The 22,931-nt window shown below is 44.8% G+C and overlaps 1 protein-coding gene across 1 annotated transcript in view; it reads left to right on the plus strand.

The window, feature by feature from the left end:
• ETF1 (eukaryotic translation termination factor 1) overlaps positions 1-19,553 on the plus strand; it is a 36,331-nt gene extending 16,778 nt beyond the window's left edge. The window contains exons 3-11 of the mRNA XM_075009690.1: positions 3,104-3,279; positions 4,223-4,362; positions 8,816-8,954; positions 10,406-10,596; positions 11,048-11,177; positions 12,571-12,726; positions 13,377-13,441; positions 14,903-15,050; positions 17,411-19,553. Of these exons, the coding sequence (XP_074865791.1) occupies positions 3,104-3,279; positions 4,223-4,362; positions 8,816-8,954; positions 10,406-10,596; positions 11,048-11,177; positions 12,571-12,726; positions 13,377-13,441; positions 14,903-15,050; positions 17,411-17,493 (1,228 nt within the window). The 3' untranslated portion in view covers positions 17,494-19,553. The remainder of the gene's footprint in view (positions 1-3,103; positions 3,280-4,222; positions 4,363-8,815; positions 8,955-10,405; positions 10,597-11,047; positions 11,178-12,570; positions 12,727-13,376; positions 13,442-14,902; positions 15,051-17,410) is intronic.
• Positions 19,554-22,931: the final 3,378 nt, after the last annotated feature.

The raw sequence follows: 22,931 nt of genomic DNA on the forward strand, positions 1-22,931 counted from the left end.
CCCAGCCTTTCGTGGTCAGCTCAGAGAGGAAGGTGATGGCCAGAGTCCATTTCAGCTGAAGTCTTAAAACAGTGGTGCTTGCTTAGCAACCAGTCTGAACACTCCCTTAGTCCAAACAACTGTTATGTCATGTGCCAGGTTGTTGATGCTTCATTTACACTGTACTGTAAAACTTGATTGTGGCACATGCTTTGTTGAAAGCTCAGCTGCAGTAGGGAGTCTGTGCATTGCCAGATGCTGTCCAGGTGGGAGATACAGTTGCATAGTCAGTAGCTGGGCTTTGTATCACTGTTCAGACAGCATTCCTGCCGGGATTCACAATTGGTGCACTTTCCCGTAAATAATTTCAAGAATAAGTCTCAGGCACACAAATGTTAAAGCAGTCAACCCAGCAAGGTATGGGATATGCAGAAATTTGTCTTCTGGTGCTGGGGCAGTCTGGCTGCAAACAGGGGTTCCGATGCTGTGCCCATCGCTGCAGTGAGAAGCACTTCTTTTTGCATTTTGGGCTATGGGCTTGGCATATTGAATTGCAGAAAGAATAAAACAAACCAGTGGTCTTGTAGCACTTAGACCAACAAAATAGATGTACGTGGTGAGCTTTCGTGGGACAGACCCACTTCAGATCTGAAGAAGTGGGTGCATCCCACGAAAGCTCATCACCTAATAAATTATTTTGTTAGTCTTTGAAGTGCTACATGACTGCTGGTTTGGTTTTGTTAGAATACAGGCTAACACCATTACCTCTCTGTTACTACTACAGAAAGAACAGGGCTGCCCTGAAGATGACAGATCTGACAGATGACTTTGGATTTGCAGGAATAGTCTGACCATGCGGTACCATTAGTATCACATATGCAATCGCTCTGAGGCAGGAAAGCAGCTTTCCTGTGGTAAGCTATTGCTGATGTAGGTGAGAGTTCTGAGAATTTTGTCTTGGTCATACTTCTGTGACAGCCACAGGTCTCCAGCTATGAAGGGAGTGACTCTGAATATATGTTCCTTTGAACTAGTAGTGTTTTACTGGATTCCTAGTTTCCTAGGTTTACTTAGCTTCTGCAACTTAATATGAATGGCCCTGTTCCTCAAAAGCATCCTAGGTCAGGTACATGAAACTACTTTAGAGCAAAGAAAATTACTGTGAGTCCAGCACGCTAACATGACGGTGCTTTTGGGCTGGCCACTGACCATCCATGTTTTAATGAAAAATTATTTGGCTGCTTTTACTCGCTTACCCAGCAGATGGCAGTACCAGAGTGCTCATCATAAACTGCTAAGAGGACCTGCCTAGTCTTTGTAGAATCTGACTGAGATGGCTCAGTAACCTGGAAAATGACACTTGAAGAACCAAGGTGTCTGCCTCTCCATGCCAACTTCAAGCTCAGGCAGTGCAATGCCTTTCTAATGCCAAATTGTGAGCTTGCTATTTTACATGATTCTGTGGGACCAGGTTGACGCCGAAAAGGTGTTCACTGAGCAAATGTAGGTGAAGCACGTCAGATCAGCGGAAAGCTCTTAGCGTGCTTTCCTGTGAACAGAGGAGGCAGACTTCAGTGAAGTGCTGGGTATAAAGCAGAGTGTTAAGTTTAATCAGACTCTGGCTTGAGCAGAGCAGTCCAATGTGCATTTTCCATCCTCTTTGGGTGCCCTTTCTTTCGCATTGCTGACTATTGTAGCAGCCCATAAGGAGCCAGATATGTGATTATGGTCAGGGGTAGTGGGAAGAAATCCACTGGCTTGTATGTTCTGGTCTGTTTTGAATATGGCTGCATGATTCATTGCAATGGGGTTATTACCGCTGTCTTCAGATGGGTTTTATAGGTGGCGTGGTAGTTTGGCACTATCCTCTAATTTCCCCAATAACTTTAACCATGTGGTGTTGCCCAGACATTGTCATGCTAGCATGAACTTGGATGAGTAATCAGGCATGGAGTAATGCCCCTGTTTCAGGGAAGCTATCGAGATGTGGGCTGTGGGCTTGTCCTTAGGTAGACCTATAAGGAAATGGTAGCAGGAGCTAGGTGAGGTATGCCATATATCTGTGACAGGCCTAGAGTATATAGTGTGAAATTTTGGGGTGAGGGGCCTTCAGGAACATAAGCTGATGGGAAAGAACAATAAAATTGGCATATTGAACGCTGATCTTGCCATTCATTGAAGATGAATGTCCTACCTAACACATATCCAGGCTAGTAGGCAAATTTATGGAACCTCTTAAGTGATCTGTCCATATTTTGACACCAGGGCACATTTTTGCATCTGCCTATCATCTCTTCCCAACTGTGCTTTGTGGAGGAGGGGATAGAGACTTGGGTGAAATCTCCAGGGCTCTGCTGTCAGAAAGGAGCACACAAAGTATATGGACCTACACGTGGCAAAAAGCCTTTCTCCCTGTTGGAGCAGGAATTTTCTTAACTCAAGCTACAAATAAACTGCCTTCAACTAATAGCGTGATCTAGGGAGCCTTCTAGTCTCCAGGTATGTCAGGGTGCTTTTAGAGCAAAGTGGGCTTCCACCCAAGTCTGGAAGACAGGGCTTAAAATGGTTTCCGTGGTCATGGGATTGGAAGGGGCTTTTAATTCCTGTGCAAACTGTGAGTCACTTTCATGTCAGACTTCTGTATAAAACTGAAATGGAAGGAGGTGCTGAAATCAGCTTAGGAGGTTGTCCCATGAGAACAAATAGAACTGATTATAAAATCCTATTTTAGTAAAAATGATTTAGACAGTTCTCATTTGCTTTGCAATGTCCACACCTTTGAGCCATAATATGATCTGGTTGAAAAAGCATGCTTCTGTCAGATCTATGTTGCTGACTCCCCTGCTTGGTAGGGGCTGACCCAAATGCTGATATGTAGGCTGCCAGTCTGTTAATAGCATCACAGTGAGGGAGCAAGAATTCCTGTGAGATGAGTTTTGTCCCATTAGACAACAAGCAGTGGTGGAAGTGGTGGAAGCAGAATGAGCGCACACTGAATGGGGAGGTGACACACTCATTTGCTCTAGGGTATTGCTCATCCCAAGAGACTCTTGTATTCTCTCCACCCTAAGCAATATGTGCTGTCATCATTTCTGTGATGAACCCCATGCTTTTTCTTCCTCAGCAATGGCACCAGCATGATTTCGTTGATCATTCCCCCCAAAGACCAGATTTCACGAGTGGCAAAAATGTTGGCAGATGAGTTTGGAACCGCGTCAAACATCAAGTCTCGGGTGAATCGCCTTTCAGTGCTCGGAGCCATTACATCTGTACAGCAAAGACTCAAACTCTATAACAAAGGTAACACATGGCCCGTGTGTGATTCCTGCTTGCTATGTTTTCTCAAAGCAAACTGTCCTTTCTTGGGTACTTGCTTTGGCTTTTACCTCAGGCTGGCCAAGGCAGACCCTAAATTGCTGTTCAAACATGTTGCCTGTTGCTGCTGCTCACCATCCTTCTGCTGCTTTGCACTAGTCAATTTTTCTTGGGGAAACTCTCTGTCTGCTGTGAAACGCTCATCCTTTCTGTAAAGACTATGCAGCCTTCACTATGTTTGCCAAGGGCCAGTGAAGTGGGGCCCAGTCATTACTGTGAGGACCTCTGAGCACAGTCATGAGTGGGCTCCTGGTTGCCTTTTCCTTTGGCTGTCTTTGTAGGCCCAATTCTGACTTTAAAAGATTGTGGATTCTTCAGTGGTAAATCCATATTTTTCTGCTTGACTTAGCCTGGGTTTATCTTTTAGCCGCTCTGTATGAAATGTGCAAATCTGGGGATGAAATAAAACCTTTGTTTAAACTGGTAGTCTGACTCTCATCTGAGGGCTGCAGGATTGGGCCAGTTTCGGAGAGCTGTCATGTAAGATTTGATGGTATTTATGGGGTAATACTATTTAACTCTTGCCCAGTTCTTCCACACAGTAAATACTTGCCTTCTAGGTGGTTTGAGTGCTGGGTACAGGGAAGTCGATGGTCATGCACTGTTGGCAAGCTTACTGCTTGGAGCTAGCTTCTAGAAGTGCAGTTGTAGCTAAGATGGAAAAAACACTAATTTGTCCTTCAGGTTTCTTGAACATGTGGGGTTGGGTAATTGGGGAGAGATAGGGGCTTCTGTAGTAGAGTTCAGGAAATTTCAAATTAAATCCATGTGTCTTCAGGTCTTGGAAGTCAGCTGATGTTCATTGTAGGCAACATGGAATGCAATATCTGGTGACCTAAAATTGTGGTGCTTCCTATGTCCTTTACAGTACCTCCAAATGGCCTCGTTGTTTACTGTGGAACAATTGTGACAGAAGAAGGAAAAGAAAAGAAAGTGAACATTGACTTTGAGCCTTTCAAACCAATCAATACATCGTTGTATTTGTGCGACAACAAATTCCATACGGAGGTAGGAGACATCCTGTACTGCTCGCAGATCTTGTAGCCAGAGCATCATGATGCATTTCAAACGGCTGTGCTGGACTTACTAAATAAAGTTCTGTCATGCTTGTGTCCAGGCTCTCAAGAGAAGCAGATCTTAACAGAAGAAACCAGCTCTCTGTGTATAAATGGCGTGGGGGGACCTTCTGAAGTGGCTAGTAATTAGAAATGCATGGTATTTGCTGATAGGGGTTTTGTCATGGAGAGCTCCTCATGTCCTCAAGAACCGTGCTGCAGCTACACTTAACTGAAGGGGATAGTTTGGCTGAATTTGTGAAGCCTGTGTGTTTTTTCTGTGGAGTTGGTGGCAGGCCTTGTCTTGCATCAGAGCGCTGGGACCTCATTTAGAGCCATGCTTGAAGTGAGGTTTCATCAAAAAGACTTGAGCTCTATTGGTGCTAATGTCACTAGTTCTCACACTCTTCTTGCTGCCAACCTTTCCTCCCTCTCCCTGCTGAAGGAAGCGGGGCAGCATGTTGGGTGAGGATTACTACGCACTCTGACCAAGCTGCTTATTCATTCACACCTTTGTGAACCAAAAGCATGGCTTTGCAGTTACAGATACTGTGAACATTGAAAAATATACAGAAAAGGGTGTTGGTGCCATACCTACTCCTTGTGCATAGGCATAAGTGTCTCCTTCTAGGGTCCAACTATCCCTTAATGATGCGGCATATGTATCCTTTCCACATTATCTGGCCATCCAATCAGTGTTGTCTTAACAAAACCTCTACGGTATATGTGAGGAGACTTCAGTTTACATCACACTTGCCGTCCATGCTATTTTGAATCACTCCCATTGGTTTACTCTGATCACACTGTTCAAGGAAGGGACTTTTCTGTCCTGTCAGCCATGCCATCGCGCCCCCCCCCCCCCAAAAAAAAAAAATGGGAACTTTTTGTTGCTGTCTTGTGTGTTGTACTGATTAACTTCCTCTTACCTATGGCCTTCAACACAGCACAAAGCATCCCCTTTATCCTACATAGCAGCTGTAAGTGTGACTGAAGTCCGTAAGGATGAATTTTGCAAACCACACTCCATGTTGAGCAAACACTAGGCTGAAGCTAATTAGCTTAGCATAATTGTTATCTTGGACAGTCGAAACTCATTTTCTCTGTGATCCATGGTTATGTCATTTCTAGCAAGCCCCACTCTTGTCTGTGACAGCAGATGGTTAATTACTACCTAGGCAGCTGCACTAGTGACTTAGGAGGCGGATTTCAGCCAACCTTCTGAAAATGATGTGGAGTTCCTTCAGCCTGGGGCATAGGTAGGTGGTGGGGACAACATGGTCCGCTGGAATATGTAGTCCTTCATGGCCAAATCTGCACTTCGCACAGGCCTTAAACTTTAAGGTAGAGTTCTGACTGCACTGTGCACTTGTGAATTGTGCAAGCATCTTTCTGAGGTATGCTTACCAAACCTCTAAAATGAAAGCACATGCCTGAGTGAGGAAAAATCAGTCTTTGGCTGGAGTCTGACCTGACCACTGCTCTCAAAAGCATCCGTGCATGGATTGTTGCATTCAAGTAGCAATAAGGTGCATTGCCAGCCTCGTTGTGGATTGTAAGCTCTCTGGATGGGAACCAGCTTTTTGTCGTGTTTGTACAGGACATGAGGTACATGCTCCAGGATCCCTCCTTTTGGGGATGTCATGCTGCTGGGAGGACTCCCAAACACTCCTTTGACCTGCCAGGAATTGGTGGCACTCGTGGTATTCTCCCTGCTGAAATGGCACAACAGCCTGCTGTCCAGGAGAGACAAGGGCTGCTAGAGGCTCCATCTCGTACAGCTGGGGAAGAGATCATATGGAAGAAAGGGAGGGAAATGTCCAAAAAAATTAAATACAACAAACCTAGGGATCTGGGAAGACCAGGAATACAAAGGTCTGTAACATAGGACCTGCTCTAGCATGCAGTGTGGGAACCCTGAGGTTTGAGACCTGAGCAGTAGTTTGCAATCTGTCACCGGCATTAGATCTCCAACTGAGGTAGAACCTTTGGTTTCAGTGGGCTAAACCTTCTGAAAAATGTAGCTGCGGCCACGCAAATATCTTCTTAGCTGACTTTTTGTATTGGTCAGCAAGAGAGTATCATTTACTTTGGAAACTGCAATAGCTACAGTCTGAAAGTGACACGATAATGATACCTTGTTGTTTGACCTGTCTGCATCTCCCATTTTCAGTGAGTATGTGCCTTAGTTCCAATTTTCCTAGCTCTACTTGTCGTGCAGAATCAGTATACGAATGAAAGAGCATGCCACAGTCTGTTCTGTAGTGCCAGTGGCCACTTAGATCCAGCTGGCACAATTGCTGTTTACTTTGTTGGGTAAAATGGAAGGTGGAGCACTTGACTCCTCAGATCCCAGTTTGCTGCTGGGGTACAGGAAGTGGAACTTCTGTCTTGGCAAACAAGTGGATGGAGGTCAAGGAGCAGCAAAAGAGGCCCTTGGTTTAAAAGAAGGGAATCCAGCCTGAAGGAACAGCCTTAAAGCAACAAGCCAAGCCCTTCGTTTGGCTCTGTAACTAGAACAATAGCATCCATAGCAGGGCAACAATGAAGGGGAGATCACTGGTGACCATTTGAAACTTAATTTAAAACAAGAACATAGAGATTTTAGTCACACCTTGGCAATCGTGAGAGCTGATAAGATTTCCTCAAGCTATTTTATTGCATGTATAAAATTGAAGTGCCTTCCCAAGGGGAGTTTGAACTCTGAAATTGGAGTAGTAGATTTACAATGGCTGTTTGATACCTTGGCTGGAACGGTACTCCTGATCACACAGTTTGCTTGGCACTGTACCAGTGTAATAGATTGCAGTGTTATATGCCATTTGAACTACTACTCAGAAACTAATTAAAAATATTTAGTTTGGCCAAGGCCTTCCCAGTAATATCATTTTGTTTCCCTGGTATTTAGCTCAAAAGCCCCAGGCTTGCTTGTGTGGATTTTGGATAAAGATGACTGATGCTTTCTGTTCTATCCATTCAGTCTAGTAACATAGTCTGGCAGATGTGCAGGCAGTTTAATCCCCTTTGGTAGCAATAGAAGGGCTTGTTGATCAGTGACACTTTGCCAGCATACAGCAAGCTGCCGAGAACCTGTCAAGTTAGTGTTAATTTCAGATTAGGGGTTAGGGTTACAGATTCTGAAACTCCTGAATTAGGATTGGGCAAGTAATGGTCTAACTTGATACGTTAATCTTAATATTCCTCCCCGCTTTCCAGAAATGAAAAGTGGAAGCTGCTTAAAAATTCTAGCCTGTGAACAAACAAGGTTTGCTGGCTCAGAAGGGAATGGCCAGCTTAAAATAGGCTGAAGAATCCCATGCTAAACCTTCACCACTGCAATAGGAAAAAGATACTTCATCCTCCAATAGATGTTGTGGCTTTGTCCCTCTTTCACCCAGCGCTAACAAATCAAAACCTGTCATTAGGAAGCATCCCTTAATCTGCAAGACTGAGCTTCTGTCATAGTAGTTGTGGATTTTGTGACTATCAACATCATGAGACTCTTGCTGGTAGACAGATGTGATAATACTGACACTCTGATCGCCACCAAGCTGAGGATTGGGTTGTGTTGGTGACTAAAAAAGTAATACTTAGAGCATTATGCTGAGAACCAACCCAGGGAATGTCTTCGCTATGAGGAGGATTGACCCTGCCACGGTCGATCTTCTGGGGTTTGGTTTAGCATGCCTAGTGCAGTTGTGCTAAATTGAACGTACAGAGTGCCACTATCAACTGCAGTACTCCTGCACACTGTTAGGAATAAGGGGAGTTGAGGGGAGTTCAGGATCCCATCAACCTCCCTTAGTGGAGACTGCGCGGAAGCTAGACTTAAGGTATGTCAACTTCAGCGCCATAATTAACGTAGGTGGACCTGCCTATCTTAATCCGATCTTCCCCTGTAGTGTAGACTACCCTTAGAGAACTAAATCAGACATAACACCATCTCCCTCCCTTCCCTCCTCCCTGCTCCCGGGCAGGAATATTAGGAAGATGAGTTCAGTTTCCTCTCCACGCACCTTAAGCAAAATAGGAATTTAATTTGGAAAGCTAATTTGGGCACACAGAGGTAACTCCAGATTTTCTCCTGCTAACCCTGTTCCTTTAAGCAATGAAAATTTATCAGTGGCTCTGCAAATGGGGAAATGTTAATTCTAACTCAAAGCACCAACACCTTGCAAAGCACTCAGTAGTACTAGGTAACAGAATAAGAGTGTTTTTCTTGGGTATTTTTCAGTTTCATCTTGACTACTTCAGAAATATATCCATGATCACCAAGCCATTGTTTCAAGTGATCTGCACTGTGCCTGGTGTTCTCCATTAATGAACTGCTGGTCTACCTAGTAAACAGTCCAAAGTGCTGATGTTGGCTGGGAGCATTTCTTGCTAACCATGTTGTATTTACATTTCAGGCTCTGACAGCGCTACTGTCTGATGACAGCAAGTTTGGTTTTATCGTAATAGATGGTAGCGGTGCACTCTTTGGAACTCTTCAAGGAAACACAAGAGAAGTCCTGCACAAGTTCACTGTGGATCTCCCAAAGAAGCATGGTAATGCAGAAACGAAGATCTTAACTGATTCCAGCAGAAAGGGAATGTGGAGGTGCAGAGAGGATTTTAAAGCCGAGTTAATGAAGTTGAGGCAGTGTGTAATTCAACATTCAGGAAAGTCTACCTGACTCAGACAATGACTTTTTAGTCAAATTTGACCCCAGATTTGGGTGTTCAGAAATCACTTTTGCAAAATCACAACAACTTTTAATGTGTGGTGGAAAGTGCCTTTGAGTCTTTCCCTGAAAGTGTGTGCACCTCAGGCACTGACTTCCTGCATAAAAATCCTAGTGGAGCTGATGAGGCCCCAGGTTCTCCCAAAGCAATGTGAGATGACAGAAGGTTAATTTAATTACTGAGTTAAGTAAACTAGCCTTCTGAATGTTCAATTCACTGTGTCTGATGTAAGCAAGGTTATTTGAAGTTAAATGTCTTCCTTGTGTCTGTAAATCAGCTGTTCCCAACAAGACAGTGACTCATTTTGACAATTCAGTAAGACTTTGTGACCTAAGGTGGTTCAAAAACAGGGGTGTGAGGCGGGAGAGGTTCTTCCCTGGGAAAAACTTCTTTATAAATCTTGACTTTCCCCCTTCCCCCCGCATCACCCAAGGCTTAAACTCCTCACAGCTCTAAACTGCTGCTCCTTCACTGGGTCACTGCCTCCACATGGCTCTTTGTAGCCCTCCTACTCCCTTCCCTGACCTGCAGCATGGGCAGTTCCCTGCCCTGCTGCACTGAAATGGGACTCAGTTTAATTGGTTTAATGGTCAGATTCCTCTTGCTGGCCATTAAACCAATTAAATTGAGTTTCATTTCAGTGTGGCAGGGCAGAGACTGAGAGCTGGAGGAGTCAGTGGTGGCAGCTGCAAATGGCTCTTTAAAGAGGCTCAGAGCTACCCAGCTGGTGACGCTTAGAAAAATCTAATGATGACCCATGTTTGGATCCAGACACAGGTTGGGGATCCCTGCTCTAAACACTAGTGAATTAGGTACTTAACCAGCCATTGCCTAGGCTTGGTTAATTATCTGTTTCACCTAAGCTTGCCCAGTCCTATCTCCATTAAAGAAGTTTGTTCCAACGTACCTAAACCCGTGCAGACTAGGAGAGCAGAGGCACCATATCAGTATGAAGCAAGGCTTAAGTTAGTACAGCATAGTCCAGTCTTGTACTAAAGTGAGCTCCACTGGTGTAAGTCCCGTGTTTCCAGGAAGAGCCTGTGCAGGGAAAGCAGTTCACTTACATGCCTACAAATGGTCTTAATGCGTCATTCTTCAGTGTTTTCTTGTGATGTACTTTTGTGTGAAACATGTAGAAAGTCACCTGATAAGTGGATAGTCTCAGACGTAGCTGTGGCAGTCTGTATCTTCATTAAACAAAAAAGCACGTGCCAGCAGTTTTGATGGCAATAGGCCTCACAATGGCTACAGCCCACCCACACTCTCTCTTGTAGGTAGAGGAGGTCAGTCTGCCTTGCGTTTTGCTCGGTTGAGGATGGAAAAGCGACACAACTACGTAAGGAAGGTAGCGGAGACGGCTGTGCAACTGTTCATTTCCGGTGATAAAGTGAATGTGGCTGGTCTTGTTTTAGCTGGATCAGCTGACTTCAAAACTGAACTAAGTCAGTCTGATATGTTTGATCAGGTAAGTTAAAGTGAACTTCCTGGGCTAAGTGAAATGTACAGCCCGCCTGTGTAAGGACAGGCTAATGTCCTCATGGTGTTGGTGGTTGCAGTGGCTCATGGCTGATGCATGCTGGTCAGGGAGAACCCAACTGAAGTATCATAGTGCAAAATACAGTTAAAATGTAAAATATACCTGATGTGGTGGTGCTTTTTCCTGCTAAGAGCAGAATTCATGTTCATTCATTACATTCCAAAATGAAAGGCAGAAGTTTCTGTATAATTAAACTGTTCTAAACATTGATTTTGGTGCTGCTCTCTGAAGGTTGCAGATAAGCACATGCTATGCTTAGAACACTGTTTTCTTTCACTTGCATGGCAGAGCTTCTGAAGTCTTTTACTCTAATGGGTTTCAGAAGTAATTGTATAGTAGTGCGGCTCAATAGATTGTCTAACACTGTTTTTGTGTGTAGCGGTTGCAGTCCAAAGTGTTGAAACTAGTTGATATCTCATATGGTGGAGAAAATGGATTCAATCAAGCAATTGAGTTGTCCACTGAGGTCCTCTCCAATGTGAAATTCATTCAAGAGAAGAAACTAATAGGTATGAATAGATCTATCTATACAGCTCACCGCTCATGAGTCCAATATCCAACCTGGCCCTGTTTGCTATTTGTCCTGGTGCTGCTGTTGTGTTTGGTATGCTAGCTCAGTCCCATAGTGAAAGTTGGGTAGCACGACCTCAAACACTGCTTTCGGCTTAGAATAAATCCTCCACTCTTCTGTCCTGCCACAGAAGTACCCTCTGACATGTCCGCTGACTGCATATGATGTGAAGTGAAACATCACAGCCTCTGGCTTTGACTTACTTGGTTTAGTTGGGATCAGTCCTGCTTTGAGCAGGAGGTTCTACTCAATGACCTCTTGAGGTCTCTTCCAGCCTTATGATTCTTGCGACATACACTGCTGGTCCAGTCCACTGCGACACATGGAAGTGCTATCAGTTGCTGTGTTTCAGAGAACCAAATGTGTCAACCTGTGTGGTGGAGAGGGCTGGTGGTGTGGTGTTGACAACACTGGGTTTCAACTTTAGGGACCTGGGTTCTATTCCTGGTCCTGCTACAGGTTTCCTGTGCCTCAGTTCTCCAGCCTGGAAGGGTGTTCTGTCTAAACACGGCTGATTGCATGTTACCTACCTTGATTACAGTGTTGCAGGGTGGTGTGCGATATTGTGACTCTGTAGCTTGGGAACTCTTAAATACCCTGGAGCTCATGGGGGACTACTCCCCCATCCTACCAGATTGCCTCCTTTGGGATCTTTCATCCTTAGTCTTGATCCTTTCCTGAGGGCCAGCATTAGTTTCAGGCCTCCTCTGATCTCTCTCACTTCCCAGAAAATCTCAGGGGAGAAGTCTGTATCTTGAAAAACAGAGTTCTTGTGGTACCACAGAGATGAATAGATTTATTAGGGCATAAGTGGGTTTTACCCCCAAAAGCTTATGCCCTAATCTGTTCATCTCTAAGGTGCCACCGGACTCCTTGTTGGATCTCCGAGAAGATGAGAGTTAGGGTTTTTGCTTTTCTTTAAAAACGCCAATCGAAATGATCCCCTGGTCACACCAGTGAGCAGACTCTTCACCAGGAGGAAACTTGCTATGACCCATTGTGGGGGACAGTAACAGCTGCCTTACACTGAAGGGAGGGTAAAGTTCAAAGCCTGGCTGAGACTGAAGGTTAGCTTCCATCTCACATCACTGTGTTCCTGGCAGAGCTGACTAGCTGGCATTGAGAGGTCTGAACTAAGAGCTCCAGGGTGACATCTTGCTGGTGATGGGATCGTTGGTTCTACCTGTCAGACAAGCGAGCGGCTCTGTACAGCCAGGCATAGAATTGTCACGTCACACTTCCCTGTAGCTTTTCTTCAAACTAGGTTTATTAAAATGTCCTGGAACGTGATCTCTGTTCACGAGTGATTTGGTGGTGTCTCCCAAATGCAGGCCGATACTTCGATGAAATCAGCCAGGACACGGGGAAGTACTGCTTTGGTGTTGAAGATACACTGAAAGCTTTGGAAATGGGAGCAGTAGAGATACTGATAGTTTATGAAAATCTGGATATAATGAGATACGTTCTCCATTGCCAAGGCACAGAAGGTATGTTGCACTTCAGAGGTTGACTAGGACACTGGAGGGATGAGCTGTTCAGTGTTCCTTTAGAGAACTCTGCTGCTGTTAAACTGAAGCCTGTGTTCAAAACTTCACGTGACAGAATTACTCACAGAAATCCTGGAGACTGTCACTAGCTTGTTACCTCCTTGCTTGCATGATGTGGGAGGAGAAGCTGAAAACAAGCAGGGATGGGGTGAGGGTGGTATTGCAGAGCTAGGACAGGGCTTGGCTGAGCACACCTTGAATATACAGCTGTGTGAAATAGTGTGAATCCCTGTGTTGTGACTTCATTTACACTTCCATAATAGACGGAGAGTGACGTGACTCTGCAGCAACTAGCCACCAGCCCATTCTGCCCTCTCCCTCCCAAACACTGTTCACATTCCTCCATTCTGCATTTGGTTAGATGCAAAATTCCTTTCCTGCCCCAGTAAGGGCATTACCCATCCAAGGACTTCTTGCACCTAATGTGCTTACTGCCTCCATGTACAGCCTCGTGCTCCATGTGTGTCCCCAAACAGAAAGGAAGGGATTCAGAAATGTTTTAAGTCTCCTGTGTTGTGTGCTACAGCATTTCTAGCCTGCTGCTAGTTCCATCAAATCTAACATTGTTTCTCTCCCTCACTCTCTCTCAGAGGAGAAGATTCTTTATTTGACACCAGAACAAGAGAAAGATAAATCCCACTTCACAGACAAAGAGGTATTTCAGCTCCTGCCTTGGAGTATGCTCAAAGGATGATTGTGCTGAAGGGGTGCATGGCTTCAACTCTCAACTACGCTTAGGGTGCTACACTTAGCTAATGCAAGGATATCTCACCAAGTTATGCTCTCTGGCATCTTTACAAAGTCTCCATTTGATGGGCTGCTCTGAGTCTTCCCTGTTCGCTTTGAATTTTACTCCAGATTCTGACCTTGGGTGTCTTCTGAACTGATTTCCTGGCTGTGCTCAGTCTACACTCTCAGGTTATATGAGCTTGAAAAATGAAGTAAAAAGGACTGGATGAGCACAGCTGAACCTGGCTCTCTACTTGAGTGTTTACTCTTTTGGTCCATTCCTCACTGCCCCACACCTGGTGCCACAGTTTACATGAGTGCAAAGTGGGTGTGAAACATCGCCGTTCTAATTGAATGGTATTTGCACTGGCCTAAGTGACTGCACAAGATGCAGGGCAATGGCGAAACTGCTCCTAGATACACAAGGATTTGGTGGACAATTGCCCACCACTGCGTGGGCAGGCCTGCCCATCTTGAATTTGATGACGTTCAGTGCTCTTCCAGATTACTTCCCGCTTTCCTCTGCTTGCTGTGACTGTCTGGCAGGACCCTTTTCCATTAGAGAAGGCAGTCCTGAAAAGACACTGACTTGCAGTAGTTTGACCATGTAGCTAGTGTAGTCAGTAGACATATGATACCTCCCATCCTGTCAAGCCCCTGAGCCCTCTGCCTTAGTGCTCTCCTAGGTCGCTCAAAATGAAGAGAGTTCATGGGAGGTTTGTGAGAGGGTCTGGTTAAAATACGGTCAGATTGCACAAGAGGCCATGGCTGAAGATGGGTGTGTTCATCCCGTTGCCTCAGATTCCTTACCGCGCACTCACGCCTGAGTATGGAAACTAAACATTGGCAAGACCTTCATGAACTTCTCCTGTCTGAGTTCTCACTCATGCCCCACACCAGAGCATCTCTTCGGGCCTGTGCTGTGGACGTGCATGGAGGCCCATCAGCCACAGGCTTAAACAACTGCAACTACAGAGCTAGAAACCTGGGGTCTGGGGGCAAAACTATAGCACCAGCAGGGTTGGGGTTCATAAATACTCTTTGGTCTCGCAAAGCAAATACGAATTAGGGATAAAGTAATCCTTCAGTAGATGATGCAATACCTGCAGCTGAAGAAACCGCTACAGCTCAGTGGCTATGCAGCTTGTTGCATCCATAATGTAGACTCATCCTTGAGCCATGTGGGGGGGTTCTGTCGCGGTAGGAATGTCTCCTTGAGTGATAGCGGCTAGGATGATGGAAATGCACTTCTGTTGATGCAGCTGAGTCTGCGCCACAACTTAGATATAGCTGCAGCATTTTTTTTTTTTTGTGGGGAGAGGGGGAACATGGCTATTGTCTGAACATTTGAGTGTAGGGCAGGCCTTACTTTTTTCTTTGCCTGTAGACTGGCCAGGAACACGAACTGATAGAAAGCATGCCCCTTCTGGAATGGTTTGCTAACAACTACAAGAAATTTGGAGCAACGTTGGAAATAGTTACAGACAAGTCCCAGGAAGGATCCCAATTTGTGAAAGGATTTGGAGGAATTGGAGGTAAATTGCAAGAGGGGAAAAGTGGTTCTGTATGACTTGCTGTTAATCTAGTTCTGACACCAGAAGAGCAGAGGTTCCATTCCCATCATGTCATGTTTCTCTCTGCTCAGTGTGTGTCTTCAATTCTCTATGGAGTGAAGGCCCCAACTTTGCGTTTCCGACAGCATCTAGCAGTGAGACTCAAGCTGTGGCCCGGTAACAGCTGGTGAGCCACAGAGTGCACTGTGGCTCTCAGTGGAGAGGTGGCCAGGCACATGATGCTGGCTCACCAGGTATCGCACTGCAAAATTTCATGAAGACAACTAAAATGACGTTACTGCCCCATCATTCTAAGCAGTTGCTGTAGTTGAATGAGAATCTTAGGCCTTCATGAATGGGAAGGGAGGTGTCTGAGCCAATGGCAAGGTTTTTTCTAGGGTACGCCTGCATTTGGTATCTGCCCCTTCCTTTGAAAAATCTGTCACCTGTCCATCTTCCTAGTGCTCCACCCCTATGTAAAGGAGGCAGGTTCTCCCTCTGGGTAAATTGGGAGTGTTGTAGGAATCCAGGAACTCTTAAAAGCCTGCTGGATTTAAATACTTATCTCCCTGATGGCATTTTATTGCCCACTCACTGCCGTGCTTAAGGCCCTCCCAATTTCAGCCTGTTTTGGTGATGGGAATTGAAAAACCTTAAATTTCATAATTTGCCATAGTTAAATCGGAAATCTGAGTTTTGCATCAGGACCCTGACAATTCCAGTGTTGGGCAGTTGCAAGATTTTTGCAGGGAACGCAGTGGAACTGCTACCCTTCTGCGTAGTTACCTGCAGATGTGGGCACTCAGTAAGCAGCCACCACTCTCCAACAACCCAATCCCAAAGGCAGCAGTAAGGGTGGCGTAGTGTGGTAGTGCCACCCTTACTGCTGCTGGCAGGGCACTGCCTTCAGAGCTGGGTACCCAGCCAGCAGTTCCTGCTCAGTTCTGAAGACAGCCCAGAGGTAAGCGTGGCGACAGCACAGCCCTCTAAAATCTTGCAACACCCCTATAGCTCTTTGTTAGGTCAGGACCCTAGCTTGAGAAATGCTGGTCTCCTCTGTGAAATGTGTATAGTACAGGGTAGAAGCACACACAAAACCAGATTTAACGGGGAGGCCAGATTTCATGGTCCATGATGTGTGTTTCATGGCCATGAATTTGCTAGCGTCCACCTACATTCCAGGCAGGATAGACTTCCTGGTGATGGTTCATTACGCAAGCATTGGTAGAGGTCAGGGCCTTCAGACCAGTGTGAGGAGGGAGCTACTCGGTGTCAAATAGAACTCTGCTCATGCTCCCCAGAGTCATCTATTTTACTGAGGCCCTCACTGGGTGGAGATGAATTCAGGGCGAAAGGGTGACTCGTAGGTGAAGGCCTAATTTAAACAATTTCATACTGCGGTCACTGTCCAGGGTGATTTCTTTTATAGCTAGGCACACCTAGGCACCACACCTCATGGACCCAGTATGCCAGTACAGAGGTTTCTTAAACCGATATAGCCTCTTCCCCCTTTTTATGGGAATAAGGCTCTGCAAGATAACTGCATCCCAGTCTGGGGGTTATACTGCTTTAGCTGTACTGGTTCAACTTGGCAGCATGTGCCCAGTCCTGAGCTGCAGAATGGCTCACTGCACCGTGTACTCTGCCTCAGCCAAATCCGGGTGTTGGGTGGGGGAGATCAGTGCAATCATTGGTGCTTTGGGAAGTGCTGAGTGGAGTGGGGTTGGACAGCTCTCGGCCCAGCTTGGGACTTCCAAGTCACTTCACACTGCCTGCTGACTCGCCCAATGTCTGTCAGTTACTGGTCTCTACCATTACTCAGAATGAAGGTCAGACTGCTCTACTGCTTCTGTGGACCAAGCGTTCTGTTCCTGAAGTCTAGTGACTTGGAAACACATGAAATATTTGGAGAAAAAAATTTAAAATTTCGATAGCAGGGGTAGGCCATTATTTTTTGCCAAGGTCCTTACTTGGTTAGGGTCCAGACTCCAGAGAAATATTTTTCACACTGCAATAATAATCAGTAAATAAAAGTTTCACGGTCCATTCAAAGCCATCCAGGAGCCTGGATTTGGCACATGGTCAGCCTGTTGTCTACCACTGTTCTATAGCATCTTAATTCTGCATAGCTACCTTCCATGGGGGATTCCATACAGATCGAAAAATCATGGCCTCCCTCCTTCAGGATGGAAGTCAAGTTTTAGGATGCTGTGATCCAGAAATCCCTGACTAGCACACAGGTCAAATAGGTTCACAGTACATTCTAAGATATATTTTGTACTAATCCCTTGCTAGCACACACAACTTAGAAGCTAAAAGGTGTCTTGTTTTGTTCTTACTAGGTATCTTGCGGTACCGAGTGGATTTCCAGGGAATGGAATACCAAGGAGGAGATGATGAATTTTTTGATCTTGATGACTACTAGGTAGTCGACCTGGGTCCGGCAAAACGTGCCTCACCCCTCCAGCATCCAACCCAAGGAGCAAATGGTGGAAAACAAACAGATCCCTGCCTTAGAATTGGAACATTTCCAGAACTTGATCCATAAGCATTGGATTTAAAAAAACAAAACCCTACACTTTGATTTTGTCATAGTGTCAGTACAGCAGCAAACTACTAAGTTCCTATATGCCACTTTGGACTAATTTAAAAGAATCCCAGTTTTTACTCTTACTCAATTGGTGAAATTGGTTGCTCTTGTATTTTATGAAAATGATTTTTTTAACCGTCATGATACATTAACTGCTGTAAACCTTCTTCCTTCAAAAATTAATAGAAGTAAGATCATACTGGTTTGTTTTATTTTGATTGGAGAAAATCAATTACTGCATTTTGCAGTGACATGACCCATTTACATGGCATTCTCAGCTTAGACTGCAGAAGCGTAGTAAGATATTGGAGCCACTGTCTCTCTCTATTGAATGTTGGAAGCATAAGAGAAAAGGCACTCTGAGTGCCAGCTGACAAGGTGTGGCTGGCAAATACTGATAGCTTGGAGAGCTGCTTTGACAAGCCAAACTCTTACTGTAATCCATTTTGCAAAAGCGCTATTTGTACAAATTAGGAAGCACACTTCACTGATTGCAATGGAAATGCTGCCAGAGTCTTAGCAGGCTTCAACTGTGTAGTATGGCCTTCGCTTTTTTCAGGCTTGACAGAAATGAACACATGATGTAAAGGAAGTAAGGTGGGAACCCTTTTGTATGGCTGGGTCTGTTTCTTGGTAAGACTTTTTTTTTTTTTTTTTGCTTTAGGACTGCATAAAATTTCCTTGATTATGTGATTTGATTGTTAAACCCATAAATGCTTTAAATGGAAGCAGGTATTTCACAGGAGCAACTAACCAGATGTGACTATGATTAAACCCCTTGGCACTGGTGGATTTGGAAAACTTGATGCTACTTCTGAACACTAATGTACTCCATTGGGAAAATCCAGCTCCCCAGCACCAAGGACTTCATAATGGATCAGCAGGCGGTCATGTACATCTGAGACTGAAGTCTAGTCTATTCTTACAAGTGGGTTCAGACTTCTGATTCTACCCAGACTCTCAAGCTATATCTTTGTAATGCCTGTTAATAGAATGCAAAAACATTTCCTTAGAGCCAAAGTCAGCATTGGCATGAGACACAATGCACACAGCTGACCTTTGTGATAGTGGGTTTTCCAATGGGTACACTGACATTTTAGTGCCTATCTGCTGTCCTTCACTGATTCTTCCTCAGTCACTCTTGGTGTGTTGGCTGGAAGCAGCTTCTGGTTCCCAAGTGGCATACTTGCATATCGTTCCAATAATCCTGTTTCACTTGAATGGTGGGGTGTGTTTGTCTTAAAACAAAGCTTCTGACTGTCACACTGTACTCCAAGAGGTCCAAAATGACTTTGTCTGTGAGCAATATAACTTGTACCGCTGTTATGTAACCCAGCAAACAGCCCGTGTTTGCCTTTGTCTACAACGGATGTTCCCATCAAAGCTGGAGTCTCCTATGAAAGTTTTTTGCGGTTGGGTCTGCTATAAATTTGCACATAACCCAAGCGCCAGTGAGTTTGCGGTCTTTGAAGCAGTATGTTTGGATTTTGCCATTGTAAATGGGTCTAATGTGACATGACAAGACCAGAAAAATTGGATGTAAATTTACATTTTTGAATATACTGCTTGTTGTTTCACATGATACATTTAGGGTATGCAGCTCCTTTTTGTAGTTTTTATTTTTACTATTTAAGTTTGGAAATGATGCCAAATTTTTTGTATTTCTTTAATCAATGTGTTCTCTTCAGTGATATATATTGCATTATATATTGATGTGTATATCAATATATACTGATATGTATTACACTTACACATGCAAACACATTACAAGGTGGGTGAGACATCCTAGCCTTCGCATACTATATAACCTCTGCAGAGAGATCCCAAGCAGTGATATCTTGGTGTTGTGATGTACAGAAATGGAGAAGAGTATTAAACCATATTTAAGAATATAACATGGACTCTTGATTTTTCTTTTAGTACAGTAATTACTCTGACTTCATGAACTCTCAGCAGAGGCCACCTAGTCAAACAACCATATCATATTCAGTTCTCAAAACCAGACAGTTTCCACTTAGCATAAAAACTTTCCTAACTGGCAGCACAAAGTGCACAGGTCCTTGTTTGGCTTCCCTATTGTTGGGCTGAAATTGTAGAATTTTAGGTGCTTGACAGGAGAAAAATCAAACTCAAGTCCTTGAAACACTGCAAGTTGTTCTAAAAGGTGAGGTGCTCATCTGCTGAACTAACCATGGTAAGTCTTGGAGAGTGCCTGGAATGATTGCAAACCAGTTGGTGGTCATCTCATTGGAAGAGATATAGGAAAAGAAACCATGTTCCTTGAAAGCCTTGTATCAAAGTGAACTCACAGTACTTTTTGACTGCTTCTTCCTTGGAGTATGGTAAATTCAGTTCAGGAGAGGGCCACTGCTTGTGGGCCATCCTTTTCCAGTGATCGTGGTGTCCACTTCCTGTCTCAAATGGTTACATTAAATAGGACCGCCCCAGCAGGTGATGCCACTTTCAGCGGCGGGGGGGGAGGGGGGGCAAAGTGGTTGGAAAATGGCAAATAGTCTGGGTTTAAGTGGAAGCACCTTTTAGCTTCCCTGTTGATGAAATGCAGGGGACACCAGGATTTCAGTTTGCAGTACAGCACCATCTCCTTTGGGTAACTACAACTGAAGTTTGCTTGCGTTGGCTGCTTTGTTTTGATAGGCTGTCCTATAACTTTGCATGTTGTCATGAAATGTGCTTTCCCAATTGAAGATGAGCTGCAGGCTGATGTCCACCACCCAGAGCCGCTGTCTTGTGTGGCTGATCGCTTCACCTGCTACAAATGACTCAGTGGGTGCAGGTGGTTTTCCTAGCACAGCAAAGGTTAAGGAACAGTAACAGAAAGGGTAAGTTGGAATAGTGCAAATTGGGATGATTCTTTAATAGGCGATGAAGGGGAGAATGTACCACTGCTGAACTTGTCTGAAGGTGGAAGACCACCAGGTAAAACGTCTTCAAGGACAGCAAAGCAGCATGAGCAAAAAGCACAAACAGCCTTCCTTGTCAGGCGTGGCATTGCAGCAGTTAGGTGGGGCTTCCCCAGCCCTTCGTTGACATGACTTTGGCCAGGTGTGGGATTGGGCATTTCATATCTAAACACTGGGTGTACAGGTGGTGAAATGTTTTGATAACATGCCCTAGTACTGAAGAAGTGTTCAGTATCTAATGTTTCTTCTGTGCATTGTAGTAGTACTCGGAAACTTCTGGGTGGCTTACATTGGGAGGGGCGGGGAATCCCTCTGTAATTCTTAGTGCTTCCTTATTAGAAAAATACAAGCTACATCTCTAAGGGAGCTAGGGCTGGCGTCTGAACTCCAGCTTGGCAGTAACTTTTTCCTTGCCACTAACAGCCACCAAATCTGGTTTAGATCAGCCTGTTACGGCAGATGAATGGTGACTTCAGACTATTGGCACCATGTATCCTTTTATAGCAGCACTCCAAACCATGCCATTTAGCCTTTTGTTCACCAGTGGGCTTCTCTGCTCCACAATTTGAGGCAGAGTCAGACTTGAGTTGCTGGTAAGGGCTTTGCTCCAGTTTGTACTAAGGGATGGTTTAAGGTCCTTGTCTTGTTCAGGGAGGTAGGTCTAGAGAGACCCTGCCAAATAGCATGGATGTTGGAATGGAAACGTAAGAGGCTGTTCCACAAGGCCATGGCTATGCCAGTCTTGATCTGCAAACCAGGGCTAACACTTGACTTCACAGTAGAGTAGAATAATCAAGATGAAATGAATACAAATCCATCAGATCCAAGAAAACGTCCTGGGTGGGCTATTGCTCTCCAGGAGGCCACTTTGGAGTTTGTACTCTACTGCAGGGTCCTCAAGATGCAGTCCATTGAATCTCATCTATCTCTCAGCACCTAGAAGTGGCACATTTGCAACACGGCCAAACTTGTTGGTGATGCCTGTTGCTCTGAAGTTTGTGAAGCCTGAACAGTGCAACACAGAGGGGGAAATAGCCAGCATGACTGAGTCTGGATACAGAGAAGAGCAGAGAGTAGCCTACCTAAATTTGGCATTGGGTCACACATGATCAATGCCAGGTTTGCTCTGAGGCTCTGACTTACTCTGCTACAGTTGCTGTTGCATCTCCCCAGGGCTAATTCAGTTGGTGGGGGGCCTTATACTTGGCATTTCAGTGAAAAAGCAAGAATGCAGCTGTGTGAGTCTGGGGAATAGTCACTTCTATACACACCCCTAGTGGAACAACAGTCAGAAGGCACGTGCTCTTTGATACAAACTCTTTGGAAGAAATCAACACACCAGAACAATCAGGAGGCTGTGAGGGTGTGGGATGGAATCCTGTTGTCTTGAAATGAGTGTAGTTCATGACTTAGCTCCAAGTGATGGTCCCAACCAAAGGCAGATTCCACAGCAGATTTTCTGGTGTGTCTCAATCTGGGTGTTTCCTGGAAAATGAGGGTTTTAGAGCAGACTTGGGGTAGCTCCAATACAGCCTACAGCAAAAACCCCTCTTCATCCATGGGGTGGCACACACTGTAAAGCAATCTCCATTTACACGTGTACTCTGCTGGGAGGGTCGAGTGTCCCCCAGACACGTGATTGCTTTTGTATTTAACCTGCACTATCGGTAATGCCTTGGAAAGAAGCTCACACTACAGTAATGGAACACAGGTGAATTTGCACACTTCCAAACAGCTGGTTGGAGATTTCACATTGATTCCTAAAACTTCAGGCTTTAAGGGATCATTACACGTAAGGTTGTCTCCTGTATGTCTCAGGCTGCTAAAATTTGCCCACATTTCTGACTAAAGCATATGTTTTGTGGTTGGCTGAAGCACTTCTAGAAAAGCATCTGGGCTTGATTTGAAGGCATCAGGAGATGGAGAAGCTACCACTTTGTTTGATATGTTAGGATGCTCTACAAGCAGAAGTTACTGAGAGCATTTTAATCAGCTGTGAAGGCAGTGGCATGGGGTTGGGATCCAGAATTCTGTTCGTGTTGTCATTTGAGTTTGCATGGATACCCTGTTGAGATGCAGAGATTTGGGGACCATTAAGTAACTCAATCATCTGGCTCAGAACTTCCATCTAAAACCTTCAAATAACCTGTACAATCTTGCGAGCACATGTTGTTTATTCGCTTGTACTAGTGCTCCCTCAGTATGCAGAGAGCTAACTTTGTGCATAGTCGGGAAGACATCCTCATAATTCCGTAACTAAAGTTTGCAGGGATTTTAACTGTTGCCCCAGAGCCTTTGAACATGTGCCTTTTCATCAACCATCTGGTGCTGGTTCCTTTACCGAGTTGGTTA

The sequence above is a fragment of the Carettochelys insculpta genome, chromosome 15 (genome assembly GCF_033958435.1).
Source record: "Carettochelys insculpta isolate YL-2023 chromosome 15, ASM3395843v1, whole genome shotgun sequence".
NCBI classification, from domain to species: domain Eukaryota; kingdom Metazoa; phylum Chordata; order Testudines; family Carettochelyidae; genus Carettochelys; species Carettochelys insculpta.